At 38.5% G+C, this 15,274-nt stretch overlaps 1 protein-coding gene across 3 annotated transcripts in view; it reads left to right on the plus strand.

Annotated features, from left to right (window-relative positions):
• Positions 1-15,274, plus strand: part of HELZ (helicase with zinc finger) — a 139,442-nt gene that overhangs the window by 76,612 nt on the left and 47,556 nt on the right. For all 3 annotated transcript variants that reach the window (XM_034789686.1, XM_034789687.1, XM_034789688.1), the window contains 4 exons: positions 1,224-1,402; positions 3,580-3,698; positions 5,867-6,012; positions 9,317-9,464. In XM_034789686.1, coding sequence (XP_034645577.1) covers positions 1,224-1,402; positions 3,580-3,698; positions 5,867-6,012; positions 9,317-9,464 — 592 coding nt within the window. The remainder of the gene's footprint in view (positions 1-1,223; positions 1,403-3,579; positions 3,699-5,866; positions 6,013-9,316; positions 9,465-15,274) is intronic.

Here is a 15,274-nt window from a genome sequence, read left to right on the forward strand (position 1 = left end):
TTCAACATCTTGGGCCAGATCCATAGTTGGTGCAATTTGGCATAGCTCCATTTATATCAGTGGGATTACTTACGCTAAAGCGCTTTCCTGGATCATGGCCCAAGTCTCTCTTCCCCGCCCCCTTTTTTTTTTCCCCTCTTCCCATTCCTTTTCACAAAGTGAGTCATATCATGCCATCAGTTTTTAAGCAGAACTCTCTATTGAAATAACACAGTATGTCCCACTAAAATTAATTTATTTATGTGTTTTGAGATGACATTTCTCTTCCGTGCCTTTGATGATAATGTCCAGATTACTAAAATTTAGTCGAGGAAAATCCTGACTTCTGGTACTAGGATTCCCCCCCCCATACACACATACACTTCCTGGCCTTCTGGCTAAGAGAGGTGAAAACATTATCTAGTATCTTTATTATGGCCCCTCACAATAAAATAATTAACAGAATTTCTGTTTGATTCTTAGAGTTTACAAGACATTCAATAAGTGTAAAAGGAAGGGTAGGATTTGAGCAATATCCTTTCACATACTTTTTAAGGCCCTGAACCTGTAATTGACCACAAGAGTGGACTACTGCCATATGCTCTGCCAGTTGCAGGATTAGGATCAGAAGTGATATTTCAGTACATGACACCAAGTATCAGAGGGGTAGCTGTGTTAGTCTGTATCCATAAAAACAATGAGGAGTCCGGGACACCTTAAAGACTAACGGATTTATTTGGGCATAAGCTTTCGTGGGTAAAAAACCCACTTCGTCTCTGAGGTGCCACCCGACTCTTCGTTGTTTTTCAGTATATGAAATACTCCCAAACTATCAATGAATTGAGTTTTAAATAGAATAAAAGTTCAACATGGTAATCAAACCAGGCTTAGTAAAGCTCAGAGGCTAACTATTTGAATTGGATTTCAACCACTTAAGAGCAGGTAGTTATCCATACACTGTATGCATAGATACTTGGTACTTAGCCTTACTATTTCATTAACATCAATATTCTTATCGTTGTTACATGAGTCACTGTTGAACTGAGTCCAATAGCTGTGTACATGTATTAATATAAAGGGCTCAGCCTATTAATTCTCAATTGCTACGGTTCTACACTGTGGCAAGATTTAACTTCCAAAAGAACTTGTTTTATGTAATAGAAAACAGAATCCTAGCTTATGAAATGTTAAGCTGTCTTTGTGTTTACGTCCTATAGAAAATGAGCCCCTCTCTTCTTTTCTAGGGTATATTTCAGAAATCGCTGGGTAAAGACTGTCCACCCAGTAGTGCATCAATACTGTTTGATTTCAAGCACACATTCCACCTTTCAGATGCCACAGAAAGAAGATATTCTTAGACAACGAGTAGTAGTTGTTACTTTGAATACTTCACAGTATCTATGTCAACTGGATCTTGAACCTGGTGAGAAGATTTCAAACAAGAAATATCTTTAAAATACTTTTGAGAAATAGTCTCCTTCAGTATTTTCCAGTACAAGTCAAAGTGGCTCTTACATCTTTCCCCATCCCTGCCATAAATGAACCCTCTCAATATTCTTTTTGGTTTTCCCTTTTGGATCCAGAGAAAGAAGGAAAATATGAATCTTTGTAATTAGTGAATGTTACAGAGGTGTTAAATGTTACAATATAAATTTGTTGGTATTCAGATTAGCCTCATTCTGAACTTTGTTTATTTAAAAAATGGGGATCATTTAAAAAAAAAGCCAACTTTAATGAAAAAAAAACCAGAATTGTCCATTATTTAGAGCTGATCCAGCATGGGAGAGATAGGGATGCTGAATATTTTATTTATCTCTTCTGTCAAACTTTGTTTCAGTGGAAACTGTTTGACCATTTCTACCATGCTTGCTCCAGGCCCTGATCCAGCAAAACACTGTGCTGAAGAGGGATTGATTTATGCACATGTTAAGTACTTTGTTGAATCAAGGCCTTTGGAATGATGTTAGTAGTGGTATCTTGCTTTTCCACATACAGTACATATTTTCGTATCTTTATCAGGTAATTTACTTTTCAAAACACCCACAAATCATTCTGTACTTTTTGTGGATTGTTTAGCTATGCAGACTCCCTTACCTCCCCCTTCCCCTCTCTCCGTATGCACATACACCTGCGGGCGCACACACCATTACATTAAAAAGAGATTCATTTGTTATTTCTAGATTATTTGATTTGAAATAACCTAGACTAATTCACTGGGGCAAAGGCTGCTTAGGGCCCATCACTTTCCTTGATCCACAAATAAATTTCATCTGACATTTAGAGAATGTCTAATCTCTTTAAAGATATTTTTAAGATTAACTCCTTATGGCTGGACACACTTGCTGCTATAGATAAGGTTAAATTCTAAATCATTATACATTTTTGTTTCAAGATTTTTGATTTTGAATGTGATCTCTTTGAGACAAAAGTTCTTACCTTACTTATTTAGTAAAGGGCTGCGTATATTTATGCTGATACACATATAAAGTTGTTACAAGGGGTTCAAGGCTCACTTTCTTAGTTTTTGTGATAAAGCATTGAATAATTTATCACTTGATAACCAATAGCTGTTAATTATTTTATGTTATTTCAAAGAATGATTGTTAGATTTTTTTTACATATAATAAATCTAACTCCATTGTACTGGAAATTGTTCTCTGACGCCATTTTAAATCTTCAAGAAATATATAGACATTTCTCAAAAATTGAAATATATATTTATATTTCTATTTTACCTATTTAGAGCATCAAGAATTTAAGAAACACAATTACAAATTACAAATTTTCTGTTCAAAGCTTTAGTTCATCAGTTTTTTCCAATTACGAATTCTCCCGTGAATAGACTGTGTAGCCTGATCTACAGATTATGTATTAATTATATTAATTACATAAGAATTTCCAGTTATTACTTTGATGGTTGACAGGTTCTTGTCCCAAGATCAGGCCCAGTATTATTTAAATTCTTTTGCCCTCCAGTTCCTCCCCTCATGAACTCCCACTTTCCCTAGTGTCCCAGTCCAGCAAAGCACTATGGTGTGTGTATAACTTTAAGAAAATTTATAGTGCCACTAAAGTCAATAGGACTACACACATGTTTAAAGTCCATCATGGGCTGAAATGCTTTGCTTGATCAAGGTCTAAATGCCTGCAAGAATAGATGGACTTGGCAGTGTGTCAGGAAGGTTAACAAATCTGGGCTCTGTCAGACCCAGTAGGGCAGCAAATTCTGGAGTTGAGAAACCTATTTGGAGAACATCCTGCCAGCGGTCCCCTCTTGTTTGTATCAAGGAAGCTCCAGATTGACTATCTCCACTGTTGTCAACTGTGGTGGGGTGTCAGGGGAAAGAGGGGTTCTCTCAGGCAAAAGTTAAAATAATTGTGTGAATCAGTTGGCCACCATTGTCCATCTGATATGCTGCGCTATTGTTTGGATGGTTTTTAGCAGTTAGTAGACATTCATTTGCATATGAATGTGTAGATAGTTTCCATGGGTGACTATCAGAATGTAATGCTCTAGGTAGTTTATTGTAGTGTCATCACTGTTTTTTTTTTTTATCATATCTGTGATTTCATTTATTTGCTGATGTCTCTATTTTATAGGGTTTTTTACGCATATTCTATTAGATGAAGCTGCGCAGGCCATGGAGTGTGAGACGATCATGCCTCTAGCATTAGCTAATAAAAACACAAGAATCGTCTTGGCTGGAGACCATATGCAAGTAAGAGCCTCAGGACTTTTTCATATCAAGCTCGGTTTATATTATGTTTCCCTCAGAAAATGTATTAAGTTTATCCATCTATATAAGGTACTTATCTGGCCCCATTACTGTAGTATCAGAGTGCCTCACAATCTTTAATGTATTTATCCTCACAACACCCCTATCAGATAGGGAAGGGCTGTATTTTATAGATGGGGAACAGAAGCACAGAGAGGCTAAGTGAGTTGCTCAGGATTACACAGGGAAGTCTGTGGAGGAGCAGGGGTTTGAACCCAGCTCAGCCAAGTCCTAGGCTAATGCTGTAACCACTGGGACAGTTCTTTCTTTTATAAAGTATATAAGTATAAAAGTTACATAGTGCTTCAGTTTAATGAGGTGGGCAGGTAAGTATGATCACCCCATATTATACATGGGAAGGTGAGGCACAAAGAGATAAAGTAACTTGCCTTAGGCTTCCCACTGAGTCAGTGGCAGAACCAGGATAAGAATTCCTTCTCATTCTGTGCTCTGACCACTAGCCCACACAGTCTCTAAAAGAGGTGAAGGAAAACAGATATCACATGTTATGATTTAGGCAGTGCTTTTTTTATTACAACAACATCAGGAAGAGGATCTAAACCGGCAGTGAATATTCTATTAGATGAATTGAAATTGAAAATACCATTATGTTTCTGCCCTTGTGTCACCATGCTGTGCTTAGAAATTGTAGGAGTCTCAAACACTGATGATGGCATGCCATTCTGCTGCCTGAAGGCAAAAGGGAGTGAGCTAAGAATAAGGTCAGCCGTACTTGCTTTGTTGGCTTAGGTTAGACTTTTAACATGACTTTTATGGATTTGCCGTTACTTTTCTTGACATTTTACAGCACAATGAGAGAATAAAATGTAGTGTTGACATTGTAATGAAGTTTAGTGAGGATGCAGCCCCTTCCTGGGCACCGCTACAATAGATGTAATGTCATATGCTTATGGCTCCTCTAATCCTCGCATAAATACCCCGGTTGGGACTGCAGGACCTACAGACCTGATACAGGGCCAATGGGGCATTTATTGTTCTAATGATAATCCTGAGCTCTTATATAACACTGTTCATCCGTAGATCTCAAAACGTTTTATAAAGGAAGTCATTATCATTATCCCCATCTGAAAGATAGGGAAACTGAGATATAGGGAGGGAAGTGACTTTCCCAGCATCACTCAGCAAAGCAGTGACTGAACCAGGAATTGAATCCAAGTGTTGGGAGTCCCAGTCTAGTGCCCCAACTATTAGGCCACATTGCTGCCTCTATTCTATCCTACTCCTCCTCTGTAAAAAGCTGTTTTTCCAAGTAAAATAGCTTGGCTGTTTTCATATTTTTTAAAAAATAGTGATCTCACCTCAGTGTGTAACATTTTCATTTCTAAAGTTAAAAGTAAGCTGACATTGATATGATAAATACAGCATCTCAAATCATTAACATAGCAGACTATATATGTAAGCTTAACATTTCCCAGCATGTGTAAACTATGTTTTAAAATCAGTTCCATATTTCCTTACCTTTCTAAATTGAAATCCTGGGTTATGCATTTTCCTGCTACAGCAAATGATGCGACTCACCACTAAAGTCATGTGAATGTGGTGTAGGCATCAGGGAAGCATACTGCTAACCAGGGCATCTGAGTTCTATTCCTAGTTCTCCCACTGAGTATAATAACTTAATTTTATAAGCCTTGAAGAGATCCTCAGATTAAAGGTACTAGAGAATTGCAAGATAGTACTCTGCAAGGTGTGTACCTCCTTCCATTGTTTGAGGTTGTCAGTGATGTCTGCAAACTATATAAGCGAAACATAGGCAAAGGTGTTTTGGGTTAGGGTTGGCACACACACGTAAACAAGCTTTTTTCTTCCTTTCATCTTTACATAGTAACAAAATATTCTGCTGTTCAGCTAAGATCATACATACTTGTGTCACGTTTGCAGCAGAAAAGTGTGTTTCTATGTAGTTATTGTAACTAGCCCCAAATCCAAGTCAGGGACATATGTTTTCTTAATACTACTGAAGCAGCTTTATAAGATTTAGTTGTTTACAGGCCATCCTTCAGTTGATGTAGAGTTTTTCTTTTAGGAGTATGAAAATCCAAGTCTGCATATTTAGTTAAATTTTCTCTGTATGTGTGTGTCTATTACAGCTCAGTCCTTTTGTCTACAGCGAATTTGCCAGGGAGAGAAATCTTCATGTTTCATTACTTGATCGGCTCTATGAGCACTACCCTGCAGAGTTTCCATGCAGGATCTTGCTGTGTGAGAACTATCGCTCCCATGAAGCTATCATCAAGTAGGTGTGAACTTTTTCACTGTATCACACTTTTGAGTGAACCTCGAAAGGCAGAACAACTCTGTCATTTCAGTGCCACAAGCAGTTTAAAAGAGAGAGAGAAGGAGCTACAACTTGCATTTACATAATAAAATCATAGTAGTTCTGCATTTTAAAAGTTAATTGGTGAGAAATTTTTCCACTGTTAAATAATGAGACAAGAAGCTTTTTTTTTTTAAAAAAAAAAAAAAAAAAAAAAAAGACGAAGTTTTGAAACTAGCTGCAAGGAGCAAAAATTAGGATATATTTTGACACTCCTATTATGGAGCTGTTATTCAGGGAGAGGTGCCTTGATTGTGAGTCTTTCCTGCTCTGGCTGGCATTAGTTAACCCTCACTGAATATGCTCAGTATGTTCCCCAGTGTCTTTGTGAAAGGCCATGGCTAATTTGTGATTCTGTCCTGAAGAAGCAGGCAGGTTGGGGTGACCAAACATTGCTGAAATAAATTTTTTATTAAAGCTAATGATAATAAAAAGTATATAACATATAGGTTGAGAAAAGAGTGTCTGTACATCTGGGTATAGTGCTTAGATTATCCACAAATACAAAGTTTGTTTTTAAAGTCATAAGACACATATAGTGCATAATCAGCAATAACCCAATTTAGATGAATGAATTTAAGAATACAGTTTAGATATCTAGCATCCATGCATTCGGGTACTTTACTCATGAAAAAAGTTATACAGAGAGTTGGTGGCGGAAAGCAAAATATATCAATGAGTGAATATTGTCCCTCAGTAATTGAAAATTTAGGATAGCTTGTCCATTTAGAGAAAAAAACAGTCCATCAGGAAAGTATTTGAGTTATTTTCCCGACTGCGCTTCTCATCGGCATTCCAGCTCATCCCTCCTGGTATTGCCGATGTCCGGTGATGTGTTCTATGTAGATGTCCCTCGACCACCTGATGGCATCCGACATACCATTTCCATTTCCACCTCTCCACACAGGAAGTAGCCTCTGCAGCTGCAGAACCTTGATTTTGAAGCCCTTATAAAAATACTGCAGTAATAGCCCATGATACTGAGCAACACTCTTCAAACCTGTAGTGGTTTGGACCACTAACCTAGTACTTCTTTTAAAAAAATTAGAGTAGAATTGAAATTAATCAGCTTTCAACTCAGCCCATACTCTGCAGTTCTTTTATTAGTTTCAAAAATTTAGGCAGCATCAGCATAATTCAAGAGCATTGATATTTTTTCTTGCTTAAAAAAAAAAAAAAAGCTGCCTCCAACGTATAGAATGACATGATCTTATAAGTACAAAAAGAAAAAAATTGGTCAAATTATGGTCTTATCACTTTGCTAGTGTCGTTTTTTGTTACTTTTTTAAAGACTCACTTAATTAGTTTTGTCATTTTTATGCTGTGATAAATTAATAGCTGCTAGTATAATGAACTCATCCATGAACTGTGCTAAAAAGAATCAGTGCATTCATGGAGAAAAATGTTAAAGTTTAAGTCCTTGCTCAATATTTAGTGAAGAATATTCTGTTGCTATCCAATCAAGTTAATTACGTTATCACTCACTTTATTCACAGCAAAAAGCAGAAAAATGGCTTAACACACTTTCCTAAATAGTATATAATAAGGCCTCTTTCCATTAGATGTACACTGCGTTACAGATTCAAGTGTGGTTTAGTTTCCGATAAATTTCTAGAAATTATAAATGAGAGGGCAGCTGATGGGACTCAGAGGGAGGCTGATTCTTCCCACTTTAGATTACAGATGGGATATAGATACATTCACCTGAGAGTTGTCTAGTGTAATGCAGCCCTGGTTTATAGTGACCTAAAGTTGTGAGCGGTGGTGATTTGATGGCATATGTGAAATGAGTTTTTTGCGTTTCCAGTGGACAGTTGTCTACGTCTCCAACCAAAACCACAATTACAATAACTGGCAGCCTTCAAGGATTAGGGGATCACGAAGACTGAGCAATTCTCTGACTTCTAGAGGGGGTGGCTCCATGTCCAGGTTGAGGGTTATGAGTGGGACAGTGTTGGGAAGCTTGCATGTTTTTTTGTTGTGTATTTGTACAGTGCCTAGCACAGTGGGGTCCTGGACCATGAGTAGGGCGCCTAAGCGCTGTAATAATACAAGTGATTAATGAATAATAAAGGCTATGCCGGTTCTTTGGGAAAACTGAGGGATACAGGGTTGCAAGAATGACAGTTTTCATGTTCTCTAAGGGACTTGTCAGTTTAAGATTGCAGTTGATATAATATGTTATCGATTGTGCAGACAGTTTTCTTCAGGGGTCGGCAACGTGTCCCTACACAAGTGTCCATGGTAAAAATGTTGAGGTCCGTGGGGGGCTGCTCATACCATAATTTTTTACCCCTTGTGCATTATGACACACTCTTTGATTACATGATCACATACTGTTTTGTGGGGCGGGAGAGGTAGGGGTGGTTCCTTTCTCCAGTCTTCCTCCCCTGGCTCTTTATCTCAATCTTTTTGCCCAGCCGGTCTCAGTCTCCCCACAACCCTTATTCCAATCTACTTGCCCTCCATCCCCAGGTCTGGTTCTTGTCCCGTCTCCCTTTAGGTCAGGCAGCTTCCTTCTCTTCCACACTGCCTGGGTATCAGCAAGGGGAGCATTCCTCTCACTTCTAATGACCAGCACCCCAATGGCTTGTAACAGCAATTGCAGGGAAAGCCCTGCTCAGTCCCTGCAGCCCTGGGCTGGAGCATGCTCAGTGCAGACAAAATCTTCAGAGCTTTAGCTGCCAATTGCTAACAACTCTTTACTGAGCATGTGCAAATGGAGGTTTTTCAGAGGCTCAGAACTTGACCAGATTTGGGCAGTTTTTGATGGGAGCAGCAAAAGTGCTGCTGGTATTACACCAGAGTGATCTTGCTACCCAATTTCAAGTCCTTGCTCTAAGGCATTGAGTGAGGGGCTAGAGCTTCTAACTTAAATAGTTGTAAGAATTTTAACATGGGCAAAACAACATATTTTGAAACAATTGAACCATTTGTGATGCAGCTCACACATCTGTCACAGAGAATTTCAGTCTGAATGGTTAGAGTTTGGCAACTGAAAATAGGGTTTTATAATGGGAAGTGTTGGGCAGACATTAGATGGCACTACCAGCACTGCCTGTAATGTGGAAACATCACATAAGAGAAGTCAGTTAGAATTATAGTAAGAATTAGGGCTTTTGTTTCAGTATAAAACATTATTTTCTTTGATGGCATATTTGTCAGTGGGCTACGGGACCAAATGCAAATTCCACATTTTATTCTGTGTTTTGCCTCATTGCAGTTACACATCTGACCTTTTCTATGAGGGCAAATTGATGGCAAGTGGAAAGCAGCCAGCACACAAAGATTTCTACCCTTTGACTTTCTTCACAGCACGCGGAGAAGATGTGCAGGAGAAAAACAGTACAGCTTTCTACAACAATGCAGAGGTAGCTCTTCGTTGGATTTACCTTTCATTGCTTTCTCAAGAATATGAATTCTTGATACACTTACGCATTTTATCTGTCACAATATCTGTTATCAAATTACATACTTGTAGAGGTTTTTTGAACAACTTCCTATTGGGTTATGTGTGTAGTGTTGTTGTAGCCATGTTAGTCCCAGGATATTCAAGAGACAAGGTGGATATGGTAATATGTTTTATTGGACTGACTTCTGTTTGGTGAGGGAGTTCGGAAGCTTGTTTCTCTCACCAAACAGAAGTTAGTCCAATAAAAGATATTACCTCACCCACCTTGTGTCTCTGTTAGCTTTAGTGCTTGATATAGATAGATGGCATAGATTATCTCAGCCTTCATAGGACCGGTAGTATCTTGCACAACTTGAATATGGAATGTAGAGCTAAACAAATAGACTACAACCCTTCGAGCTGCACCACCTCTACAACTGCACAGACCCCCGCTTCAGTCAGTGGCACTCCGCTGGGCTCCACCCACATGAAAAGCTTGCAGAATCATGGCCATAATTTATAATGACTGTTTCAATGAAGTTAGCTTCTTTTTTTCTTTGCAAATTGGCTGCAAGCTGCTTACAGTTTACTCAGGCTTTTTCATTACTCAGAATTACTTGCCTGATAGTTTCTATGATATTGTGATGGCTGAATCTTAGCAACTGAAAGATAGGAATTCTTTTTACAATTTAAAATAAAGCTTGCAATTTTCAGACAGTTGCAGAATTGTTCACACTCTCTGGTTGTGCGAGCCACACTTCTTTTCACTCCTGTGATTTCCTCCTGTTCCTAATGTTAACAATCTTTTATTCCTTTTAAAGGATCATGTTTTCAGTTTGAATGAAATGTTCAGTCTGGTTTAAGCAAATTGTTTCAGTAGATAATAATAATACCTAACTTTATAAAGCATTTTCAAAGCACTCCGCAACACCCTCTGAAGTAGGGAAATATTATTATTCCCATTTCGGCCTCTCAGGAACTGAGCACAGAGAGGCTAAGTGACTTGTCCAAGGTCATGCAGGAAGTCTATGACAGAGCAGGGACTTGAACCCGAGTCTCCTAAGTTCTAGGTTATGGCCCTACTACTGGGCCATTCTTCCTCTTAGCTAGAGATCAAAGGTCTGATGAAAGCCCATTGAAGTCTTTGGAAAGATTCCCATGGACCTAAACAGGCTTTGGGAATCAGGCCCCTAATGAGCATGCTCAGAAGTGATTTTTCAATCTATAGTTTTTTTCACATATGACAGTTCCTGTTCTCCAGAACAACTGTTATTCATACACACAGGTTCAAAACTCATCCCTCTTTCAGTGACCATTTTAAAATATTACTGCTAGTAGAAACAGTGGGATTTCCCTCTCCCACATGTAGTGTTACCTGGGGGTTGACCTAAACCCCAAATCCTGACACCCACAAACTTTGAATCCCTATTCAAATTTTGTTGTTTAGGCTCCTTTCTACTAAAAATGGTTGAACATATTTTCCTTAAACTTTTAACAACAACAAAATGACCCATTTTCTGAAACTAAACATAGAAAATTTCAGCCCCAAAGGAAATATTGTCTTAAATTTTATGAGAAAGTGAAGACCGAGGATTATAACTGAAGCTAATTTGTAGTTTAGCAACACCGTTCATTACAAAGCAAGCACTATAATAGTTGCATTATACATCTACTATCTGTTAACCACGGTGCATTTAATCTGATGGGCAATTTTTAACATAGTCGTGCTACGTTTTTTTTTACGTTGTTTGTTAATAAGAGATCTGCTGAAAGCTCCTGATAATGCAGCTGAACACTAAACACCAGTGACTTCAGGACACATCACTGAACAAAGAAACTGAAGGCTACTGACTTCTCTCATTAATGTACCTGTATCTCTTCTTCATAAATGAGAAAGGTTGTGAAAGATCTTAAAATATCTTCAATGCCTTCCAGTTCAGTCATTGAATGAAAATTGAGTCATTAGTAGTCTGCAGGCAAGAATAAAGGACAAAAGCTGCTTAATACTGACAAGAAGGGTTCAAACAATGAGGGAGCATTATTACTGTTAGCTTTTGCTGATTAAAAAAAATTCCCACATTTGTATTAGCACATTCAGTGTTACAATGGTGCCTGCAGGCATTATAGGAGTGTATAAGCTTATATCATTTTTACGAAAAGCATAAGGGTTTCAGAATTGAAAAATATACTTCCAGTTTTTATTATTGGTCATAATTCTAAGCATATAGCCAGAAGCAGTGAGTTTTCAGAAGAATTTTACTTGGTAGCTGAATAAAGCTGCAAAGGGATTAGAATAGTTTTTACAGATCTAGTATATCTATTCGAGTGTGTTTTGGCAACAGAATAGACTTTTTAAATTATTAGAGAATTTAGGAACTATGAAGCTTGGAAGAATTGCAGTTAAAGTATTTTCACTGTCTGTATCCAAGCCCTGCACAAATACCACCAACATATATTTACTTCACTCCTAAAATGTGGAATATTTAAAATAAACTATTCCTGGCAATGGTTGCAACTTTTATCTTTGCTGACTAGGTTGGGTGGATCTGCTTTATGTTTTTGTCTGTCCATTTGTCGAGCAAACCAGAAGCTCAGATGTAACAGTGTAACAGTACAAATAACTTTGATACCTGTTGACAAAAAGTGTGCAAACGTTGAATATATTTACTGGAGGGTCACATTGCCCACATGAGGAGCTTCTTGCATTCCTCCATTCCACCCCACAAGCTCCTTGTGTGCCACCCTCCCATCTTCTTTTATTTCAGGGACTCTGTAACTTCCCTACCTCCGCTCCATGCCAGGAGTTCTGTATGTCCTCCCTTTTCCCCTCTCTGCCACCTGCCAGTGGCTCTGTTTCTTCCCAGGCCAAGGTCTCCCATTCTTCTCCCCATGCTAGGGGCTCTGTGTGCCCTCCCAGTTTCCCCTGTCCCCATCATTCTTATTTCTGTATTGGAGTGATGGACAGAGCTGAGATGGTGGGTATTTATTGTTATGGTAGAAGGTGGTGGCTGCCATCAATCTGTTCTTTGATCTATAGACAGTTTATGGAGGTGGTAGAAGCTACTGACCAAATGCCAGGGACTCTGTGTGTCCTCCATTTCTCCCTTCTGTTTTCTAATTTTCATCAAATGCTTCTGCCCTTTGATGTCTAGAAAGATCCCTGACATTTTGGAATTGATCAGTTGTGGTGTTCAAAAGTTGTCCTGTTACATTCTAAACAGACAGACAAACAGAGAAATTGGATATAAAACCTCACTTTGCTTGGCCAATAATGTAGTGCTAAATATAATCAGATTGGCCTGATTGGTTCAGCTGAGTGAGCCTGGAGCTGTCCATGGCTGGGACTCTCTGTTGTCCTGATCCTGTAACTTCGTGTATGTGGGCAAACTGCTGTGTGTGGGCAGAGTCCCACTAGCATGAGTGAAGCTCCTGATGGATACAGCAAGTCTGCCTGTGCCTGTGAAGCGTCAGGACTGGAGCCCACAACTCCAAGGAGCATTGGAGTTGTGAAGCAGCAGTTGCTGATGGATGGGATGGGATGGGCATAGGCATGAGGGATGTGACAAACTAAATAGCAGTCCTGCCATCCTTCAAATCCCGTTCAAGCAAGTCTGAGATTCTGAATCGCTGTCTTTGTTCAGCCAGAGCCAATCTGAAATATGTCCATGGTTTTACTCAATGGTGTTAAAGATGGTGACGTGCCTGGCACCCATCCCTTAAATCTTCCCTCTCCCAGCGCAGCTCCCAGTTTCAGGCATTAACTTAATGACCATCTGATTTTCATACACAAAATGACAATGCGACATTCACTAGAGGTGATAGAAACCTAGTCCTGAAGATCTACCTTTTGGATAAAGCATTTATCAAATATGTACAACCAATTTTCTGTGAAACTGTTACAAGTTTCCTTTACGATATTTTGACTGTATCTGTGCACAAATCCTACAAACCTATTTGTGCCGCACTCATGTAATCTGTGAGATTCACACTCTGTGCTCACTATTCAGACTACTAGCATGGATGCTAATTTGTGCTCATCAGCCTGTGGCACAGGAAACATGCTAGAAGGTTACTGTGAAAATTCACATTTTGTGGAGAAACGTTCAGTATTACAAGAAAAGTTTGAAATGTATGAAGTGAAAAAAGGAAGTGCAAAAGCAATAAAATGAACATTTCTCAGTGTATCAATTCATTAGTATGGTTTGGGTTAGAGATGTTTGGGTCAGATGGGAGCATTTTCCTTATCTAGGCAGGCTTAAGGCATAACACAGGCCATAAAACCGTACCAGTGATTTCAGTATTTAACCCAGCATCTTGTGGTTAAACTAAAGCATCTCGTTTAGAAAGACATCCATTCTGGATTTAAATACTCCAGCCTATGGGGAATTTACCCCTTTCTAGGTAATCTGTTGCAGCTATTAATTACCAGGACAGTTACATAAAATACTCGTTTTTATTGAAAAATATCACAGGGCCACATCCTCAGCTGGTGTAAATTAGTGTGGAATATATTAATGGAGCTTTGCTAACTTACACCACTCTAGGATCTGGCCCATAGTTTTTAGTTTGTGTGGTACATTTCTCACTAGGATGGTCCTGATTCTGCAAGTCCTTTTCTTGTCATTTCTGTTTTGTAATCTCATGTAAGAGTGACTGCATTTTTTATTTTATGGTATGTGCCCATTGCAACTTATATCAGTTTAAACGTTCAGAAAATATTTCTCCGCAGGCAGTTAAAATCCTGGCCTACAGATTTGAAGGCTAATTAATGTAAATACTGGAAACAGGCTGAATTATTTTTAACAACCCCTCTAAAGATTACTGGGTGAGCAGTGAAGAGAATCTAGAATACTTGTAATTCTTACAGTGTAGATTCTGTTATGTTGCCATTAAGAGAATGAGCTTGAAGCTCTATAGGAAAATTCCATTGATCAGTTCTCATCCCTTGGGTAGCTAAGTAAATGTTTATTGAATGAGAATATAGATATTAAAAAAGGTTTTACAATGTGTTTTAGAAATACTTATCACTGTGTCAATATCTTCACCCAGTGTCTCTCAGTAGGGGCTGTTGTCTTTGCTGTCTCCCCTAGCAGGAGATCATTTTGATGATGAGGAGTGGAACTGAGAACAGGTCTGTTTTGTGTCATCAAGATCGTTTTTTAAAAGCAGTTTTTAGGCATGATCCTGATAGGTACCGAATCTATCATTAATTCACTTGGAATGGTAGATGGCCAGTTTCTAGTGATTGACTAGCTCTTATTGTCGGTTCTCAAAGCCCACCTTTTTACCCAGGCCTTTGTCTAAGTAAGGGTGTTCATGAAAGATGCACTAAATCTAAAAGAGGAGTAGGGATGGAATTCTTTGTTTCCTCCTCTTGCTGGTGATGGCTCGTAATTAATTTGGGAATTGTCCATTTGCTGCCAATGTTTGACAGCATGTTATGAATTTTTGATGATATATTTTTAAAGATGTGAATGTGCCCAGAGCACATGTTTTATAAATGCTGATATAAGTAAATTAAAATAGAAGTTGAAAATAGAAAGAAATTTTAAAATTGCTTTAGAATATCTTGGAATGTTTTTAAGAAAAATAGGGGTTGGAGAAAGGGTTTTGCAATGTTAACTTCAAACAGCATTTCACAGCAAACATTTGTGTAGCTGCTTTACAAGCTTACTGCTTTCAGTGTATGCATCTCCCTGGCTTGAGTTATCAGAGAATCTATAAACATCTAGAACTAAAATTGTGTTTGGGGAGAGAATTGGCTCCCAACTGTTGAGGAGGCAGCATGGT

The sequence above is a fragment of the Trachemys scripta genome, chromosome 14 (assembly GCF_013100865.1).
Source record: "Trachemys scripta elegans isolate TJP31775 chromosome 14, CAS_Tse_1.0, whole genome shotgun sequence".
NCBI classification, from domain to species: Eukaryota; Metazoa; Chordata; order Testudines; family Emydidae; genus Trachemys; species Trachemys scripta.